The following is a 20,717-nucleotide window of genomic DNA, read 5'->3' on the forward strand; positions in this document are numbered from 1 at the left end:
TTGGGGGAGTGCATTATACCAGCGTCGCTCTTTATGTTGGGAGTATATTTTATATAAAACATCACATTTGTCAATCAATACCGGCATATTAATTTTTTTTTGTAAATCATTGATTTTAAAGCTCAATAATGTGTCTGTGAGGTTAGCATCTTAAGAATTAAGAGAGGCATTTTAGATGTTAAAAACTTTTTTTAAAAATGAACTGGATTCCGCCTTAATTACTATTAATTCTTTTATAAAGTGGCATCATTACTGCAGTATCAGTAACTTAATTGTTTTAGCACTAGCAATCTTAAGCTAATAATTGGTGGGAGTTCAGTTCCATCTCCTGTAATGCATCCATTTCCTTATTTTCCGTATATTTATTGTATTATGTAATTTTGTATACATTTTTAAAAAATTATCCATGACTGTATGTATTTACTATATTTTAACAGAGTACAATACAGGGCTTTAATCAGGAAATTAACTGAGAACTGCTGAATTGTTTTTATATCCCAAACTGATTTGATCTCCCTTAATGTGAATATCAGGCTTTCTACTGTATGTTGAGTGTCATTGGATCTCCTCTCCACAAACCTGTTGTGCGGTGAGCATTATTTGCATGTCTCAATGAAAGAACCTACCTTGTTAATTCAAGTCTGTAATCTGTAACTCTGTAACAAACACAAATGAGGGTGCTTTAAATAATCTAAAGCATGTTTTAGATTCAGTTTGAATGGTCCTTAGACAATGGGCAGCTCTAGCTCTGTGTGTGGTATTGTCAAGTGACCTATTACTGATGTGTTACCAACTTGTTTCCCCTAGCAACCTCTTCAAAACGACAACTTAACTGCTTTTTAGCATTTATTTACTGAGAAATGGCCTTGCTGCTTATTACCGACGCAATGTGTTTTTCTTCCTTTTTCTCATTTGTTATTTGTGGCAAGGGCCATTTTGGCACATCGTGGTGGTTGGGGGGGTCACCCCTCCAACTCACTGTCAGGCCCAGTCCAACCTGTACGCCATGGTGTCTGCAATCGCTTCCACAGTATCCTGGCATCTCTCCGTCTGTGCCCCGTATGGGACAACTCTGATGTCCTGCCTTTGGTGTCTATGGGTTTTTGCTGTTGTGAATTGAGTCTCTCTCTCGTACTCTCTCCTTTTTTGGAGACAAAGTTCCATCTTTTGGCTGCTTTGTTCTGCCAGTTTTCCACCAATGGTAGCATTGCTAGTTTTACATTACTTACTCTAGTCCCCTCAAGAGACATGTGTATGAAGGCACTGACTCTGGAGACAAGTATAATTGCTCTTTTCGTGACGATAAGCTGATTTTCTATCTCTGTCTGTCGCTGTGGACCTGAAGTCTTTAGTTCTCTTTCAAGATGTGTGGAGTAATCAAATTGACATAAGGATTTCAGATAGGGCTGGAGGAAGGATGTGTGCCAGGTTGTTTCCAGATTTTCTATGTTAAATACCTTCATGAGGGATACATAACGATCCTATAGAGAGCCAGCTACATATCATTCATCTCAGTTATATATCCAAAGGCCTAACAGGTAGGATGGTCCTAGCTGGACAAGCAGCGGGAAAGCTTGCCAGACAGTGATATCAACCGCAAGTATGTGGTTTTAGACTCCAGCAGTACTCCAACTCACACTATGGTATCCCCAAGCCTTGGCTTTCCAGAATTAGGCAAGCAGGATATGTCCCTCAAGGGAGAGAGTGCACATTCCATTCCAGATGCAGGGAAATTTCAGTGTGAAGGTGGCATAGGTATGTGAAACTCTGGTTTGGATACTCTTAAGCGTAGCATGGTGATGGTTTTCTGCATGCGTCAGCCAAACTCAGCTAATCAAAGTAAATCATTCATCTGTATTTGCACTGTCCAGTATGTGCTGAAGGATATGTGGTCGGTATCCTCACACACAGTTTGTTAATGTAACATTTTGGGGCAGTTATATGAATAAGGTGGTGGTGATCATGTGTCACTTGAGGCTGCATTCTTCTTTCCTCTTTCCCCCAATTCTGACGCTCCTGATGGAAATTCCTTTGGTTCCCAAAATGTTGCTATATCCCAACTGGCATCCCATCAGGCTGGCACACCATCAAGAGCAAGGGATTCATGGAAGTTAGCCAAATTGAGAAAAAGTCTTATATTTCTTGCGTCAAATTGGTGGCGGTCAAGTTTGCTTGCTGGTGTGTTGGCTTGATGCACATTTTACATCGGTCCCCATTTGCTAGAAGTAGGATTCCTCTCACTAACCTACCTTTCACTATGTTTTTTGGCTGTCTGTCTGCATCCTTCTTTTTCCCCTTTTTCCCCAGCCCACAGGCAGGGTGTGGTCTTCTCTCCTTTCTTTCCCTTCTGGTGATAACCGCTTGTCCCCATTGTTTCCACCAGGTCTTTCCTATCCTTCCGCTGGCTTCCTAAAGCTTCCTATAACTTTCCTTGTAGCTGCTGGCCTCCACAGTGCGCTTGACTATCTGAGTGCTGCAGACTGATCCTGGACATGTGTAAATTTTGCTGACTGCTTATTATTAAACAATTGACTAATTTCCTGTTTTAGATTTGTCATTTATGTTCATTTGTATTAATGGGCTTTTTAACTGTCTGTAATTGTTGCTGTTTGTTTGCCTGGAAAACTTTTATAAATAAACTTTTTGTTTTAAATAAAACAGTTGTTAAGAAGTGAACGTTTAACTTCATTCTTCTTTTGCTGAAGATCTAAAACGGCTCCTTGGTGGTGGTAAAGGTTAGGGTTGTATTATATAACAAACAATGCACTGGCTTAAATATCTTCATTTCCTAACAATTCAACTACAGTAGATGATGTCCTTGAATGGTAATTTTTCCCCATAGTTCCCAGAAAATGCCAGGTGTTTATTCAGTGAACATTTTCTCAGGAGATGCCAAAATGCTGGTGCTCTTAAGATAGTCAGTGTAAAATTTATCTAATTGGCTCCATGTTAGTTGCCATGTTAATGTAGGATGAACAGAAACACTAGGGAAGTGTCAGGAGCAAGCCCCTGTGCAGTGAATTGTTTGATTTGTTGAACACTGTAGCACTATGAGGTTCAGATGGATCAGGTCATTGGTACAATCAGCAAGGTGCAAAACTTTTTACAGTAGTAAAGCTGCTCAGACATCAGGAGGGACATCATGCTGGAACATTAACCTGAAATGTTTTAAAAAACAAATTGCAATACTTCACCTGTGGTTGCTAATAATTGTCTTTTCCTTCTATTATTTATCTCTTTCCTTTTAATTAGATTTTCTTTTTACGTCTTTATTTCTCTCTCTAACACGTTTTTTTGTACCCTATTTTTAACTACTCTTTATCTTACATTTATAATAAACCTTGCATTTGATATAGCGCCTTATCACGTCGTTGAGACATCTCAAAGCATTTTGGGGAATATACTGTGAGGTGCATTGACTGTATTTTCTGGGTGAAACATGGCAGCCAATTGTGCACAGCAGTATCCCACAAACAACCGCGGATTGAGTGCCAAATAATTTTTTGAGGGATGATTACCCCGGAAAAGCGATCCTCCAATTGACTAACAACCGGGTTCCTACTTATTGATTGTTAAACAGAGGCATATTGAGTAAGGAAACTTTGTGGAGTCCTGTAGCTCAGTGGTTAGAGCACTCGCTTTGCAAGTGAGAGACCTGAGTTCAATTCCAGGCAGAGGGCGAAACCTTGGGCAAGTTTCCTTACTCCACACGCCTAATAATAATCCCTCTAAAACCCAAAACAATAATAAATTGGTCATTTTCAATCCATGACTGTTTGTGGGACATTGTTGTGCGCAATTGGCTGCCGCGTTCGCCCACAAATATACAGTCAATTCACTTTACAGTGTGTTCTGTGAAGCGCTTTGGGACGTCCTCCCGACGTGAAAAGCGCTATATCAAATGCAAGGATTATTATTATTATTATTATTATTATTATTGCCTAAGGCTTCGCCCAACCTGAGAATAGAACCTGGGTCCTTTCACTTGCAAGGCGAGTGCTCTGAACAATACCCTATGGGACTACACTTCTTTCTCCCCACAATCATTTCAGAAGGTCTTCAAAACAAAGTTTATTTTAGGTTATAAAAAAGAGTCTATTTACTGAGGTGGAGGGCCGGTCGACTCACTGACCAAGTGAATTTCTGACGTGGTTCTGTGTTACACGTGTGTTAGGACCAGGCAGAGTAAATCCTTTGATAGCTCTGCATTGTTCCCAAAGAGTGAGCTTAATACACGGCTTAAACGGTTAAACCGAATGCATGCACAACCGATAGCTTGTGATGCTGTAAACATATCAAGCTTTCACTTGCATATCAGAGGCTGAGAATAGTTCTTGCCTCCTGCATTGGGAGAGGATGTTTACAGGGCAAGTCACCCTGGACTGCTCTGAATCAGATACTGAGTGCTTTTGGCAAAGGTAAATCAGCTGTCTGTCTTCAGCCAGGGACTTGTGCATTGAGCCATTGAGACCTGAGTGAAAAAAGGAGGCGGTTATGAGGCTTAAAATGTCAAAAAGCTTTCTCGATACTTTAGTGTGGAAATATTTACTGCATTTTCATTTTTCACAGTTAAGGCTTCTGAGGTCAGGCCAGCTCTCTACTAGCACTACAATACCATTTCACTTTGCCTGTGGTAAACCTAGCTGGAAAGAATTTGGGAATGTTTTCTTTCCCCTGTCGGTCGGGTGGCCATTTGTTGTGAGCTCCTGCTCAGGTTACTGTTCATGCTGCGTAGTGAGCCACAGTCTTTCTCTCTCCCACAGTTGCTCTCTCTTCGCAGTGTCTCTCTCTCTCTCTCGCTCTGTCCCCACAGGCTCTCATATTCTCTCTCTTTTGCGCACGGTCCTCCCAGTCTTTCTCTCTCACTGTCTCTCAATCTTTTTCTCTCCACACAGTCTCTTTCTCTCACTCTCTCTCTCTCTCTCTCTCATTCACTCTGCCCACACAGTATTTCTCTCTCTGCGGTCTTAGTAGTGCCATCTGAGGAAGGTGTTCACTGGTAATGAAAATAGGAGAGAACAACACAACTGGTTGTTTTGTGCAGCCCACCCCTTATTCCCATCTATAAGTTGGCTGACTGTCACAAATAGTAGCAATAGTCAAATAACTTTTCTTCTCTCTTTTCTTATGGTAGTTTTGGACTTATGTGCATGTGACCATCCATCTAGGTGGAAGGCAAACTAGGTGGACCTTGGTCTTTTTTCGTCTGGCATTTTTATGTTCTTATGTTTTATCCCCCACTACAATGTCTTATATAAAAAAAAGCTGCCTTCATTCACCTCTATCCAGTCTTCCTGCTAAATCCCTTAACAAAATTAATAATAATTTGGTCACTCAATCCACGACTGTCTGTGGGATACTACTGTGTACAATTGGCTGCCGTGTTTCACCCCCCAAAAAAATACAGTCATATCACTTCACAGTATATTCTGTGAAGCGCTTTTGAGACATCTCGAAGACGCAATAAGGCACTATATCAAATGCAAGGATTAGGGTATTAACTTATTATAAATGATAAATTCCTTGTTCACAAATGTCTTGCCCAAGTCTGCACATCGGAACCTGCATTCTGTGCATTGAGTGACACTGGAGATCAATATGAACCTGTGAATCAGTGTGAAAATGTAAAGGTTAGGTTAATGTTTACCAAAAAATATTGTGGATACAGACGAGTTTCTTGGCTTTTCATTTTCAATTTGGGTTCCAGTTTGATTTCACCTACTCTTGTTAACCAGTGAAAGGCCAAACCTTACGCCATTCTTTTGCAAAGAGGAACTTTAACTCTGCTTTTCTCTTTTAATGTTAATATGTTGTGAACTCTGTTTAATCTTCATGGGCATGTAGACCTGACAGGTTGGGAAAGAGTACGTGGAAAACAATGCACACGCTTTGAATAGCACATAAACATCTAAAATCCTGGGACGTTGCCTAGATCCTTCAGGATGACTGCTTTTATGAAAAATCACCAACTTTGTCTCCAAGGGAACACCATGACCCTGGCTGCTGCTGCTATTGCTAAGTCATCTTCTTGGTCTTGGGGCAGATTGAGCTGCCCTGTATTTTCAGGTCAACACTGCTGTCCTCCTCACAGGCCTTCCGCATGAAGTGGGTAAGTTCCAGGAGCAAAAGGTGAAGTTGCTCTCTGCAACTTTGAAACCACTTGCCTGTGTTAGTTTCTGCATTGATTGCATTTGGCTGTAGATTGCACTCCACGGAGTAAGCTGGGAGAGAAACCCAGCCCAGCAACTTCAGGCTGCTGGGGAGCTGCTTCTATTTGAGGCAGTGTGTTACTATTAAAAACCCATGTGGAGTCCTGTAGCATAGTGATTAGCACGCTCTCCTCACAAGCGAGAGAACCCAGGTTTGATTCTCGGGAAGGGTGAAACCCTAGGCACGTTTCCTTAGTACACACGGTTACTAGCAGTAAGTAGGAACCCGGTTTTTGGTTGATTGTCCGATCGCTTACCAGGTATAAATAAAAAAAATTTGCCCCAAAATATACAGTCAATCAATCCATCTACTTGGCCTTTACAAGCTAATGTCATGGGATCTCAAAGTTAAGATGTGGATTTGTAGTAGCTGTCTAAAAGGGAAGGAAGCAGAGGATAGTTGGAAGTGGAGCTATGGGATCTGAATGGGTGAGCTATTGCCACAGGGGTCTGTGCTGGGACCCTCATGTTCCTAGTTTACATTGATGAACTGGATTTTCAGACTCAACGCAACATGCATACATTTGCACATGGCCCTGATCTGGTTACAGAAAACTGGAACCCGAGGAGGCAGCCAAAGAGAACTCAACGGGGAATGCAGATCAATGGCAAATTAAGTTCAATACACAAGTTCAAGTTACAGGAAGTAAATTGAGGCTGCACATAAACTCTGTGGAGCGCATAGTGTTTACTGCTCTGGGAGGAAGACTTGAAAGAGATCCAATTGATCTAAGCATGTTAGTTGACTACAGTATTTGTGCGCATTATCAAGTCAGTTGGCTTCAGATCCCCAGATCTATGGTGCTGTAGTCCACCTGCACTTAAAGTGCTGCACGAAGTCCTGGTCCCCGCAACATGAGGCATCTGGCTGCTCAAGCCCTGGAGGCAGTGCAGAGGAGAATAATGACACTGGTCGCCAGTGTAGGATGGAACAGCTATAACAATAAAAATCCTTGCAGTTGCCCCTCGCATTGGGAAGGTGTCTCAAAGCGCTTCACAGGATTCACTGCAAAATGGAGTGACTGTTTTGTAGGTGAATGTGGCAGTCACAGCAGTGCCCCCCAAATAACCAGGTAACAAGGGACCAATTTTATTTGGGGGATTGTTGTCCACTGGGAGAAACTCCCTTCTCTTTTCGAATAGTGTCATGGGATCTTTAACGTCCACCTGAAAAGCCAGACAGGACAAAACACCATCAACAACTTGCACTTATATGCACTTCCATGCAGGGTAGCCCCTCAGGATGCTTACCAGTAACAGAGCCTAACTCCAAGCCTGACTTTATCATTCCATTCGAATGATGGATGAGGAACGGTTAGATAAACTCACGCTCTTGATACTTTTTTTGCACAAAGGATAGTTGACAGTTGAAACAGTACACCAGAGAGGGTAGTAGAGGCCAGGAGATGACTCAGTTAAGGCTTGACGGTGTAATGGAAAGGCAGTAGAGTGGTTATTCTGGAAAACCAAAGGGTCTTCTTCATCCAAACCTCTCTAATAAGATTGTGGGTGGTGGCGGTCCTCAACACTGAGCTTAGCTGATGGTGATCCTCTCTGTAACACGATAACACACTAAACGACTTGTGAATTGAATTCCTACTGCCATACTTTATTGTATGCCTTTGAAAGGCTCGCCAGGCTTGTTTATGCTACTTCCCAGCTTGTCGGTCTTCACAACTCTTCCCTTCACAAACTGCAGATTATCCCGAACTCTGCAGCTGGTGTCCTCTCCACATCGAGTTCCGTGAACCGTTCAACCCCACCCTCGCCAGGTTCTGCTGGCTCCCCATCCCCAGAGTATCGAGTTCAAAATTCTCGTCCTCGACTTCAAAGCCCTCCACAGCCATGCTCTTCCCTACCTCTGTGACCTCCTGACTCCATACAGACCTGTCCGCTCGCTCTGCTCAGCGAGCTCTGGTCTGTTCTATGTCACCCCACCTGCCCACGTCACCATCAAAAGTCAGGCCTTCAGCCTCTCTGCCCCCACCCTCTGGAATTCCATCCCACAGTCCCTAAACCTCACCTCCTTCAAGGCCCATCACAAAACCCTCCTCTTTGACCGCGCCTTCGGTCATTCTCCTACCCCTACCCCTCCTGATCCCAACCATCAGCTCGGGTGCAAATCCTTGACTGTCCAGCGCCTTGGGTCATCCTCCTGACGTGAGAGGTGCTGTACACATGTAATTTATTATTGTTTGAAAGAAAGCTAAATATTCTGAAAGATAAGCACAGACTATGATTTCTTCCTGCCCCACCCCCCTCCCCCTTACAAACAGAAGTTTGGCTAAGGTGTCGGGTGTCTGACCTTTGTACAAATTAATTTAGTCGATATGCTTGAGTAATTCTTACTGTTGTACTAAAGATTACATACTTCACACTCAATTAAAGTGGATTATTAACCATGGAACCTCATCACTTCTTCCCTTACAGATCAATTTTCTATAATGTTGTTTTCAATGGATTAGTTGCCCGGCAGTACAGGAAACACTGTAAGGTGGAGAGAGAGAACATGAACTGGGTGAGGTTGAGGATGTCTGAGAATCCAGATCATTAATGTACAGAAGGAATATAGGGTGCCCCAGCACAATTTGCAAACTAAAGATAATACTGGAGTTTAAAATGAGCCATTTACAATCTGGTAGTTATCTCTCTAAATGCAATCCAGCAAAAATTATCTGACTTAATAATAATCATCATCATCCTTGCATTTGATATAGCGCCTTATCAAGTCACCTCAAAGAGCAGAATATGCTGTAAAGTGAATTGACTGTAATTTTGTGGGCAAAATGTGGTAGTCAGTTGTGCATAGCAGTGTCCCACAAACAGTTGTGGGTTGAATGACCAAATTATTATTTTACTGTTGGAAAAGAACAGAATCTTGAAGTTTGGCAAAGGTCATTTTGCAGCTTAATGTGATGAGAAAGTAAACACGGTGTAACCTCTTGCTGCCCAACTTTTTGTTGGACTTTTCAGGTTTTCTCAGCTGAGAAATAGCCACCATCATAAACCACAGTTAGCTTCAGCCGAGCAAAGGCTGCAGTTTAGATTCCCGACTGCTGACTGCATTTAACCATCTATCACAAAATGGTATACAGATCCACTTTTCCTTCTGCAGCACTATCATTGCTATTGTTGTATGTTTCTGTTCATCATAGTCTCTGTCCATGTGACTCTGTGTGTGAGTTGGTTGAATTTTTAATTCAGTGGCTTGTGCCATTATCACCTGTCAGAGATATTAAATCATTTTGGAGGTTTTATTTCCCAATTTCCATGATGAATTGTCTGGAAGATTATTGTACATCTCCAAGCTCTGGAAGATTTCTCTGTTTGCTACTGTTTTGGTATTTCACTGACTCATGTTCCTGAAAAGTGTGTTTCTCTTTCTAAAGTTACAGTGTGTTTTTCTTCCTGCTGTTCCAATTACCCTCACGTCTATTAAACAAAATGGTCATTATCTGGTTTGGAAAAACTACACTGTTAAATTCTATGGATCCAAAACTCATTTGAATGTTGACGTGTTTGGAAGTTCCTATAAATATCACTGACATGCTGTAATGAAACTTCTTTTTGTTTTGTCCACAGTTCGGCGATATCCATGGTTTCTTGGCTCAACTCCTCACCAACTTCTCCAAGCTCACCCTGTTCACCAACGTTCACCTTCCCACCCCCCACTGAAAACAAACCTCTGGACGGGTATGTGAGACTGTGGGCAACCACTTAGTTTACACAACAGTTGATTGAGTTTGGTAAAAGAGTTAGTCGTGAATCGTTGTTACTGAGATTTGGTGACAAAAAAGGACTGCTTGACCCTCCTTTAGCTGGTTTGAGAGTTACCAGTGAGATAGATGTATTTGTCTAATCTCAGAGTGATTCACTGTTTAGATACCAACAGCAGCACGTTGCTCATTGTGTCCAAGGTGGCATTGAGACAACCAGGGGAGAGGAGAAATAACATGATGGACAAGGTAAAGCGGATTGACTGCGTTTCACCTACATTTTTGTGAGCGAAACCCAGCAGCCAATTGCATACAGCAGTGTCCCACAAACAGTTGTGGAGTGAGATTATTGTCTTATTTCACTGAAATGTTTTGCCCAGTTTTCTTACTAGAAAATGCTAGAGTGGTACTGCACCATCACAGCTCTGTGCCTACCTAAATGTTGCTTAATATTTCAGTCTGCCTGCCAATAATGTTAAGAGGAACGAAATAGACCTTAACTATGTCTCAGACATTCTATTAATGTAGTTATAATAATCCTTGCATTTGATACAACACCTTTCACATGAGGAGTGTGCCTCAAAGTGCTTCACAAGATTTACTAAGTATTTTGTAGCGGGAAGAACCCAATGTCAAAACATTACCTAGACCACCGCCAACAAAAAAAAGTTTTCACTTATCGAGTGACTTTCACATGGGGAGATTGTCTCAAAGCGCTTACAAAGATTGATTGGGATCTCAAGCTGGAAAGAAACGGGTGGAGTGGGGACAGAGCACAGTCAAAAAGAGATGTCTTTAGGCAGATTTTGGAAGAAGAGAAGCAGAGGGCAAGACAGAGGGGGCAAAGTTGCTGAAAGCTTGCCTGTTATTGATATGGGCGGAGGGGTTTGAAGGAGAGTTGAGCATCAAAGAAAATACCATGGGTTCTGCATAGGCTCCGTGAGCTGGAGTGAGCAAGGCACTTACAAAGATGGAGTCAGCTCTCAAGCGGGGAGTGATACAGATAGTGCCTGAGGTGAGACAACACCTGTGGGAGCCAAGCTGTACAGCCTCAGTGTTATTGATTCTGAGTTGGACAGACAGAGCAACAGTGTACCTGGAGTCGAGAATGGGGAGTAAAGTAAATTTCATTGTCATCTGTATAAATCTGGAAGTGGCCCAGGCCTACCAAAGGAGAGCGTGTGGAGACTGAGGACAGAGCCCTGGGAAACCCGACAATGCGGGACAGGAGGACAGACCACTAGATAAGTCAAAGGAAAGACTCTGGGACAAGTAGGAATGAAACTGAGAAAGCGCAGAGCAATGGAGATGTACAGGGAGGAGAGAGGTGGTCTGGATGGAGTGGTTGACAATGTTAAAACAGCAGAGAGATTGAGGAGGACAGGGCGCCTCAGTCACAAATGGAGAGGATGTTGTTTGTGACTTTGACTGGCCTCTAAGATGTAGGCTGTTAGAAGTAAAAACTGGTTCAGATTGATTTGCATACAAAACAGTTACATGATCTGTTGTACAAAGATTTTCAAATTCTATATTGTATCTCCATTTACAGAAATCCCTGTGCGTGTGCGTGCGACTGACTGTGTGCGTGAATGACTGACTGTATGTGTGTGTGTGTGTGCACGTGTGTGACCAACTCATTCTATCTGTGTGTGTGAGACTGACTGAGGGTGCAAGTGCAACTGTGTTTGTGATTAACTGATTGAGCGGCCACATGCGCGACTGACTCACCTGCCACCTGTATGTGTGTGTGTGTGGTGCATATGTGAGTGTGAGACAGTGTGTCAGTGGATGAAAGAGAGTTCATAAAACCGTGTTTTGTAAAATTGAGTCTATTTACCAAGTTTTCAACTGCACTAACTTCTGCTCAAGCGTGAATGATGGCAGTTTGTCCAGATGTCAACATTAACATTGTGGACCACATGTCTGGTGCAGGCAGGCAGGCTGCTGGGCTGCTTTGCTGTTATTTTTAGCTTGTTTGGATCTGTGTGTCCTACATTCTTAGTTTCCCTCCTAGCCGGTGGCCACTTCTGTCTGAAAGTGTAGGCAGGTGGGCTGCTTTCTCACCTCTGCTTGCTTTTAGGTCAGCTGCAAGGTAAATCTTGCTTGGATCATGTATTTTAACCCCTCTTTGCTTGGCTTCCAAAAGTAGTCACTCTCATGTTGGCAGGTGAGACAGGATTCCCTTTGTGGAGTAATGTTGGGGCTGGTTCATTTCTCCCTTGTTTAACGGTAGACATCCATCCCTACTTTCTGTGTAAAATCATTGTCGAGGTTTAAGAACTCTTTGAACCATCCTCCTGAAGCGAAAGACACTGTATTGAAAAATGCTAATTTTGCAGGTTCCTGCTTGCAAACAATGGTTTACCAACAATATTTTCCACACGTCATTTTTATGTTGGGAAATTTCTGTCAGTGTGTGTGGAGACTGAGTAATTAGGTGGGCACTTAGTGTCATCGGGACCTGGGGTTAGAATCCAGTCGTAGTGGGTGAGGGTCAAGGAGTGGAATCTGTATTTGCAATAACTATGAAATCTCACTCAGGCTACAGCTGTCACCAGGAACATCAGGGCCGCTTTTTGAGGTCAAGTTGGCTTAAGTTGCATTGTTGGGGGCAGAGTACAGGGAGGCTTTTTGCTGCACCTAAACTTACCTGGTTTAGGTGGACACTGAGGATCCCACAGGATTGATGAAGAGGAGTAGAGTTCTTTCTCAGGATGTAAACATTTTCCTTTGCACCATGAGTAGTCGAATGGTGAAATACTTTACCCACAATTGACTTTTGAAGCCAAGTCCATAACAACATTTGAAAGTGAAGTGGGTAAGTAGTTGAGGGAAGTTATTGCTTGGTAAAGGAATAGAGCAGAGCAATGGAATTAGAGTATGGAGCTCCAGGGGGGAGTTAGCAGCAGTGCAGACACAATGAGCCAAACAACCTCCTTTGTTTGTAAACTTTCTATGCCTGCCCAATATTCCTTTCTCATCCAATTAACTTTTGGTCATTCATCTCATTGCTGTTTACCACCGCAGAATAGTTGCTTGGTTTGTCTACATAACTGCATCACAAGAAGTCAAGACAGCTATTGCATCCGATGCTTTGAGACATTCTGACATACAGGACGGAGTCCTGTAGCTCAGTGGTTAGACCACTCGCTTTGCAAGCGAGAGACCTGAGTTCAATCCAGGCAGGGCGAAACCTTGGGCAAGTTTCCTTACTCCACACAGAGCCTAATAATAATCCCTCCAAAACCAAAACCAATAATAAATTGGTCATTTTCAATCTACGACTGTTTGTGGGACATTGCTGTGCGCAATTAGCTGCCGCATTCGCCCACAAATATACAGTCAATTCAATTTACAGTCTACTCTGTGAAGCGCTTTGGGATGTCCTCCCGACGTGAAAAGCGCTATATCAAAATGCAAGGATTATTATTATTATTATTATGATGGGGAGGTGTATCAAATACAAGCATCAGAAAGCGATCTTTTAAATATCTGTAGTGGATATCACCACATGGTTTGCAGATATGATGTACTGACACAAGTAAAAGGTTTTTCCGAAATCTAAACAAAACAAAATGTGTGCAGGAGGAAAGTACAGCTGGCTGACCAACTCCAGAGCTGTGTATTGCTAAGTCCCATGGCTCCTTGCACATCTTGTTTGCTCTCTGAAAAATTAGATCAGTTACCTAACCTTTACTGGCAATAGCAATGATAAAATTCCTTTCAATAAATGGTTTAAAAAATGCTCCGATTTAAGTACAGCTTTCTCGCTTCACTTGGAATATGTCAGCAATTGGTTATGGTCAGACCGTAGCCCTTGTGAAGTCAGTGGGGTTCTTGCAGCGAACACACTCCCAATGTTATTGTCTCTGCTGTGCTAGAACTTTCTTTGCTGACCCAATGATCATATTAATTTCACAGGGTCACAAACAGGAAAGCCAAGGCCGTTTACTCGTGCGAAGCGGAACACAATTCCGAGTTATCTTTCCGAGTGGGAGCAATATTTGAAAATGGTGAGTGTGTGTTTTTTTATAAAAAATTTAAATGACTGTGACCAGATGTGTGGGTTCAGATAAATAGAGGGTTTGTTCAGTGCATTGCTGCTGAGATTTTCCAATTGCACATCAAAACTGGAGGAATGAAGTTCCACTGGTGGAAGTAATGGATTAAGTTGTGAGCTTCTATTTTCAGGCTGTCATTGTCCAGGCCTCAGCACTTTGACTGCAGAGGCTGCTGCATATCAAGAGCCAAGTTTTTATCTAGGTTTTACTCAGGAAACCGGAGACACGGGGTTCTTTATTTCTAGCTGCCATGTATAAAGGAAAACATTTTAATTTCTCTCCTGGTTGACACTTGGCCCCTGTGTTTGCTATATGTGGGCACTTCGGGGGGAGGGGGCAAATGTGCTACGGTTAAATGTAACTCTATTTCTCAAAAAGAAAATGAAAGATTTCAGGCTGACAGTTTTTCATCAGTCAAACAGTTCAACTACACACTGCCTTTTGTTTTTTTTAAAGAAAAAGTTGGTTTTCAGTCGGATTGGATGAGAGCAAATGGAGTTCAGGACGAGCCTATCCATTCCTCAATGGGAACTAGATTAAAGCTCACCATTTCAGGAAAACAATGGGGATGACTCTTTAGAAAGACGTTAAGATTGCTTTATGTGGAGGACTGTTGAAAACTGACTGAATCTACGCTACATGTGACCCTGTCTCGACGACGAAATACGAAAGATTGCTTCAAATAACCACGTGCTGCTGCTATCCTAATCGGGCACAGGCCGATTGGATTTCCAATATGCGGAAAGAATTCAATCCAACAGATGGTGTTACTGAATGTGAAAAGGAAGATTTGAATTCTGAGGGGCTTTAGCAGCAGTGGGGAGGGAGGGAGGGGCTGGCGTGCCTGACTTGGAGAATGCTTGGTTGGTCCCACACTCTGCGTAGTACGGGAAGGGACTTGAGAGCAGCTGAATCACAACCTGGGCTGCTTCACATGCACAACTCCCAGTAGGTAATTGTAAGACCGGAGTGGAGATGTGTTTCTCCAGTCGGTGTAAGATCTAGAATGGATTTGTACTTCTCCACAGTAAGATCTGCCACAGAAACCCAATGCAAGCCGTGACCTGTGGAGCAAAATCATCTCACAATAACAGCATATTTCCAACATGTATGCACACCACCCAGACCAGGAGGCAGATCTAAGACTTGAGCAGAGAGCCCAGCAGCATGAGGAGGGTACTGAGTGAGGTGGAACAGAATGAGAATTCTGTTAAGGAATTTGGTGAGAGTGGGAATTTGGTGCAGAGGGGGAAAGAAGAATTATAAAATATATAATATTTATATTAAAATAATAGGAAACAAGTCTGGGAATATGGCAAGGCAGCTGAGACCAGTTGCATGCACAATGTGTGCCATGTGGGAACTCCAGGATGCTTTGTGTACCCTGTACAGACACATCTGCTCAAGCTTGAGCTCAGAGTTTCTGAGCTCGAGCAGAGGCTGATGTCACTACATTTCATGACATAGGGAAAAAAAGGGCTCAGATCCTACAGGGAGAGTGTCAGAAGCTAGGGAAAAGGCTAAAGAGTAGAACCTCAAAGGTCGTGATCTCTGGATTACTCCCAGTTCCTCGTGCAAGTGAGTATCAAAACAGCAGGATCAAACACATGAATGCATGGCTGGAGAAATGGTGCAGAAAGGAGGGCTTCAGGTTCCTGGATCATTGGGACCAGTTCTGAGGCAGTTGGGACCTGTACAAGGTGGATGGGTTACACCTGAACAGGCCTGGGACTAATGTCCTTGCAGAGAGGTTAATTAGTGCTGTGGAGAAGGGTTTAAACTAATCTTGAGGGGGAAGGGAAGCAGGATGTCGCATTAGAGAGAACAAACAAGTTACACAGAGGGCTGGGAGAGACGAATAGCAATGTAATCAGGAGTAATCCAGAAAAAGGAGGGATTAGATGGTGAAGACATGCAGAACAGACTAAGTCGGTCTTGGAGTACGTGTGCGTAAATGCACAGAGTGTGACAAGTAATTTTGGTGAGCTGCAGGCTCAAGTTGCCATAGAGGGTTATGATGTAGTGGCAATAACAGAGACCTGGCGCAAACAAGGACAGGAATGGGAGCTGAATATTCCTGGCTACAATGTATTCAGGAGGGATAGAGAAGGAAAAAACAAATGGGGTGGTGGCAATATTGATTAAAGACACGGTTACAGCCCTGGAAAGGAACGATGTGCTAGAGGATCCAAAAACAGAATCTATTTGGAAAGAGTTAAGGAGCAGAAAAGTAGCTGTTACTATGTTAGGTGTATACTATAGACCACCAAATAGTGGGAAGGGGATAGACGAGCAAATCTGCAAGCAGATTTCAGAAAAATGCAAAACCAATAGACTAGTGATAATGGGGGACTTCAATTATTCCAAACATAGACTGGCAAAATAATAGTGTAATGGGCAAGGAGGGGGAAGGATTCCTGAAATGTTTGCAGGATAACTTTCTGGATCAGTATGTTTCCAGCCCGACGAGGAAGGAAGCAGTGCTGGATCTAGTTCTGGGGAATGAAGTGAGGCAAGTGGAGCAGGTTTCAGTAGGAGAGCATCTCGACAAGAGTGATCACAGCATCAATTAGGTTTTGAGAACTTATGCGGACAAGGAGCAATCAAAGGTGAAGATACTCAACTGGAAGAGGGTTAATTTCAGTGAGTTAAAAAGGGACCTAGCCAAGGTGGACTGGAAAGGAAGATTGGCAGGTAAAACAGCTAATGAACAATAAGAAGCCTTCAAGGAGGAGATAGTTCGGGGCCAGCAAATACATTCCCACAAAGGGGAAAAATGGGGCATCTAAACCTTCCTGGATGAATAAGGAAATTGGGATTAAAATAAAACAGAAAAGGAGGCTTATGATACATGTCAGGTCCAAAATACAGAAGATAATCAAATAGAATATAGGTAGTATAGAGGAGAACTGAAAAGCAAAATAAGAGGGGCAAAGTGATTGTATGAAAAAAAAATTAGTGGGTAACCTAAAAGGGAACCCTAAGGTATTTTATAAGCATATAAAGAATAAAAGGTTAGTCAAAGGTAGGGTGGGTCCAATTAGGGACCAAAGAGGAAATCTTCTTGTGGAGGCTGACGTACTGAATGAGTATTTTGCATCTGTCTTCACAAAAGAAGAGGATGCAGCCAATGCCACAGTATTGGAGAAATTGGATCAGATATGAATAAACTGAGAGGAGATACTAAAGGTAGATGCTCAAGGTAGATAAGTCACCCGGTCCAGACGGGATGCATCCTAGGTTACTGAGGGAAGTAAGGGTGTAAATAACGGAGGCTCTGGCCACAATCTTTCGATGCCAGAGGGCTGAAGGGTTGCAAATGTTACTCCCCTGTACAAAAAGGGACAGAAGGATAAACCCAGGAACTACAGGCTAGTCAGCCTAACGTCAGTAGTGGAGAAACTTCTAGAGACTATAATCCGGGTCAAAATAAATAGTCAAAAGTCAAAATAAATTTTCACTTAGAAAAATATGGGTTAATGAAGGACAACCAACACGGATTTGTTAAAGGCAAATCATGTCTAACAAAGTTGATAGAGTTTTTTGATGAAGTAACAGAGAAGGTGGATGAAGGTAGTGTAGTTGATGTAGTTTATATGGATTTTCAAAAGGCGTTTGATAAAGTGCCACATAAGAGACTTGTAAGCAAAATAGAAGCCCACAGTATTAAAGGGACAGTGGCTGGGATACAGAACTGGCTGGGAGACAGAAAGCAGAGAATGGTGGTGAATGGTTTTTTTCTGACTGGAGGGAGGTGTGCAGTGGTGTCCCCCCAGGGGTCGGTATTGGGACCACTGCTGTTTTTGATCTATTTAAATGACTTGGATTTGGGTATAAGGAGTACAATTTCAAAGTTTGCAGATGATACCAAGCTAGGAAAGGCAGTAAGGAGGATAGTAGCAGATTGCAAATGGACATAGACAGACTGGTAAAATGGGAAGAAGGGTGGCAGATGAAGTTTAGTGTGGGGAAATGCAAAGTGATGAATTTTGGGAGGAAGAATGAGGAAAGGCAATATAAACTGATGGTAGAATCTTAAAGGGGGTGAAGGAACAGAGAGACCTGAGGGTTCATATAAGTAAATCTTTGAAGGTGGCAGGACAGGTAGAAAAAATCATATGGGACACTCGGCTTCATAAATGGGGGCATAAAATACAAAAGTCAGGAAGTTATATAAAACTTCTATAAAACCCTGGTTAGGCCTCAGCCAGAGTACTGTTCAGTTCAGGTATGGGCACCACACTTTAGGAAGGATGTCAAGGCATTGGAGAGGGTGCAAAGGAGATTTACCAGGATGGTACCGGGAATGAGGGACTTCAGTTATCAGGAGAGGCTGGAGAAGCTAGGATTATTCTCCTTGGAGCAGAGAATGTTAAGAAGACATTTAATCGAAATTTTCCAAATTATGAGGGGATTCGATAGGGTGAACAAGGAGGAACTATTTCCACAGGTGTGCGGGTCGGTAAACTGAGGACACCGATTTGAAATAGTTGTTGAAAGAAACAGAGGAGAGGTGAGGAGAAATTATTTCACACGAGTTGTTTGGATCTGGAATGCATTGCCTGAAAGGGTGGTGGAAGCCAATTTGATAACGACTTTTAAGAAAGTAGATTAAATTGTGGATGTTGGCGTATCATTTGGTTGGGGATTGGGGTGAGTGGGGTGGGAGGGGTTACACTTTGCAAGTGATCATGCTGAGCAGCCTAGCCTTGTTTACTTCTACTTGTTCCAGGTATTCTTGCGTTTGGTTGTTTGATGATCACTCTTATTGTGTTCTTCCTTGCTACCGTTCGGATGGAAATTGTTAACTTTCAGAAATTACTACTGTTCAGTGCAGCTTGTTTAGAACATTTGCATCCTCAGACTTGCCTCTCACTGAAGGTCAGAAAATCACTTAAGCGTTTCACCTCAGATTTAAGACCCTTATCCTAACGATCTTGAATCTTCTTCCTGCCGTCAGCTAAAAAATGTAAGAAATAGCTGTGCGCCTTCCATGTTGGGAAGACTACCCAAGGTCCTGCACAGTCAGGGATTTCGACCTGAGCAGGAGATTGGGAGGTGTGGGGGGAGGGTTGGAGGGTGGCCAAAGGCAGAGTTGAAGAGGAGGGTCTTGAGATGTGCCTTGAAGGAGGCAATGGAGGGAGCGAGGTGAAGGGACTGCGGGATGGAGTTCCAAAGGGAGGGATGGAGTTCCAAAGGGTGGGGGTAGAGAGTTTGAAGGCTTGACTGCCGATTGTAGGTCAGGATGGATGGAGTATGGAGCTCGCTGAGTGAAGGGAATGGACAGGCTGATATAGCATTAGCAGGTCATAGAGGTAGGAAGGAGCAAGGCCGTTGAGGGCTTTGAAGACGAGGACAAGAATTTTGAACTCTTTCGTCTGGGGGATAACACCAAGAGGAGAGCTGAGCTGACTCCAGTGTAACACAAGTGGTCAAACGTAATAAATTGCAGACTGCACTGAATGATGCTCAGTAATTACATTTGTTTTTCTTTTGTTCCCTCTCAGTTCATGTGTCGCGAGAACCTGGTTGGCTTGAAGGAACCCTTGAGGGCAAAACGGGACTTATTCCGCGAAACTACGTTGAGTTCCTGGAGCACTGAGCATTTGTGGACTGAACGCTATTCATGGTATCCATGGCTATCCTTCACAGGCTCCAGGCACTAACCCCTCTCTCTTGTGGACCTTACCATCATGTGTGAGACCAGCATGAGCTTCCTTCCATCAGCAACCCAGCATTTTGTTTTATGTCTTATAATAAAAAGCCAATGCTATTCTGTTTTTAGTAACAGCAGTCTCATGGTTCACAATATTGTTGTATATTAGAGCAAATTATAATTCTATATACAATGGGGGCAATGTTTAGTGTAAAGGCTTCTTGTGAGGACTGCGCTAATATAACGGTTCATGCTTGCATTGGTGACCGCAGTTCTAAAACCTTCACAATCAGACAAATGTTATTCTGTAACTGCAACAGAAAATAAAGTTTCTGTCAAGGTTTTTATTCATAAAATCAACGTGCTAATGTGTGACTTCATTGTAAGAACTACTCCCAAAAACATTCTTGCTGGATAATTTCAATTCCAATTCATTTGGTAGGTTTAAACCATTTGAACTTAAGTTACAGTCATCTGTCTCCCGTTCTCCCCCGATGGCGCAATTGGAGAAGCCTTGAACTATTAATGGTTGGGGCTTCAATTGGCCTCAGACCATCTATGGGAGGAGGAGTAAATGTTGGTTATGGTTCCAAATGTGGCCTTTGTGTGATACTACTGAGGACAGGATGAGGTAGTTGAATAACCTGCCGACTCAGTGTCTTGACTCCCACATGAAGGACCAAATGAGGGTCAGAAGGCGTACCTGGGACCACACTTTCCTATGCACTCCACTGTCCCATTATGTTTCAGCGCCTTGGGACATTCTACGACGTGAAAGGCGCTTTATAAATGTAATTTTGTTGTTGCTGTTGTTGTTATGTTAGTATTGGTTGGGAACCTCTTTGCTGTTGCGTCATTCTTCTAGGAAGAGCATCTTAGTTGGAAAAAAACTGATGTTGTTCTGATCGACTTGTCCATTTGTAGAGCAATTTAGGTGTCAGAAGCCATCCTAGAATCCATGTTTCACAGTGCTGCTAAAAGATTAAGCACTTGGTGAGACTGGGAGAGATGTTTAAGTCTTACCTTTACGGACCTCTGATTATAATGTGGAGTCCTGTAGCTCAGTGGTTAGAGC

At 42.8% G+C, this 20,717-nt stretch overlaps 1 protein-coding gene across 1 annotated transcript in view; it reads left to right on the forward strand.

Annotated features, from left to right (window-relative positions):
* Nucleotides 1-19,968, forward strand: part of arhgap10 (Rho GTPase activating protein 10) — a 100,348-nt gene extending 80,380 nt beyond the window's left edge. The window contains exons 21-23 of the mRNA XM_042338315.1: nucleotides 9,792-9,902; nucleotides 13,847-13,938; nucleotides 19,494-19,968. Coding sequence (XP_042194249.1) covers nucleotides 9,792-9,902; nucleotides 13,847-13,938; nucleotides 19,494-19,588 — 298 coding nt within the window. The 3' untranslated portion in view covers nucleotides 19,589-19,968. The remainder of the gene's footprint in view (nucleotides 1-9,791; nucleotides 9,903-13,846; nucleotides 13,939-19,493) is intronic.
* The last annotated feature ends 749 nt before the right edge of the window (nucleotides 19,969-20,717 follow it).

The sequence above is a fragment of the Callorhinchus milii genome, unplaced genomic scaffold (genome assembly GCF_018977255.1).
Source record: "Callorhinchus milii isolate IMCB2004 unplaced genomic scaffold, IMCB_Cmil_1.0 Scaffold1, whole genome shotgun sequence".
Taxonomy (NCBI): domain Eukaryota; kingdom Metazoa; phylum Chordata; class Chondrichthyes; order Chimaeriformes; family Callorhinchidae; genus Callorhinchus; species Callorhinchus milii.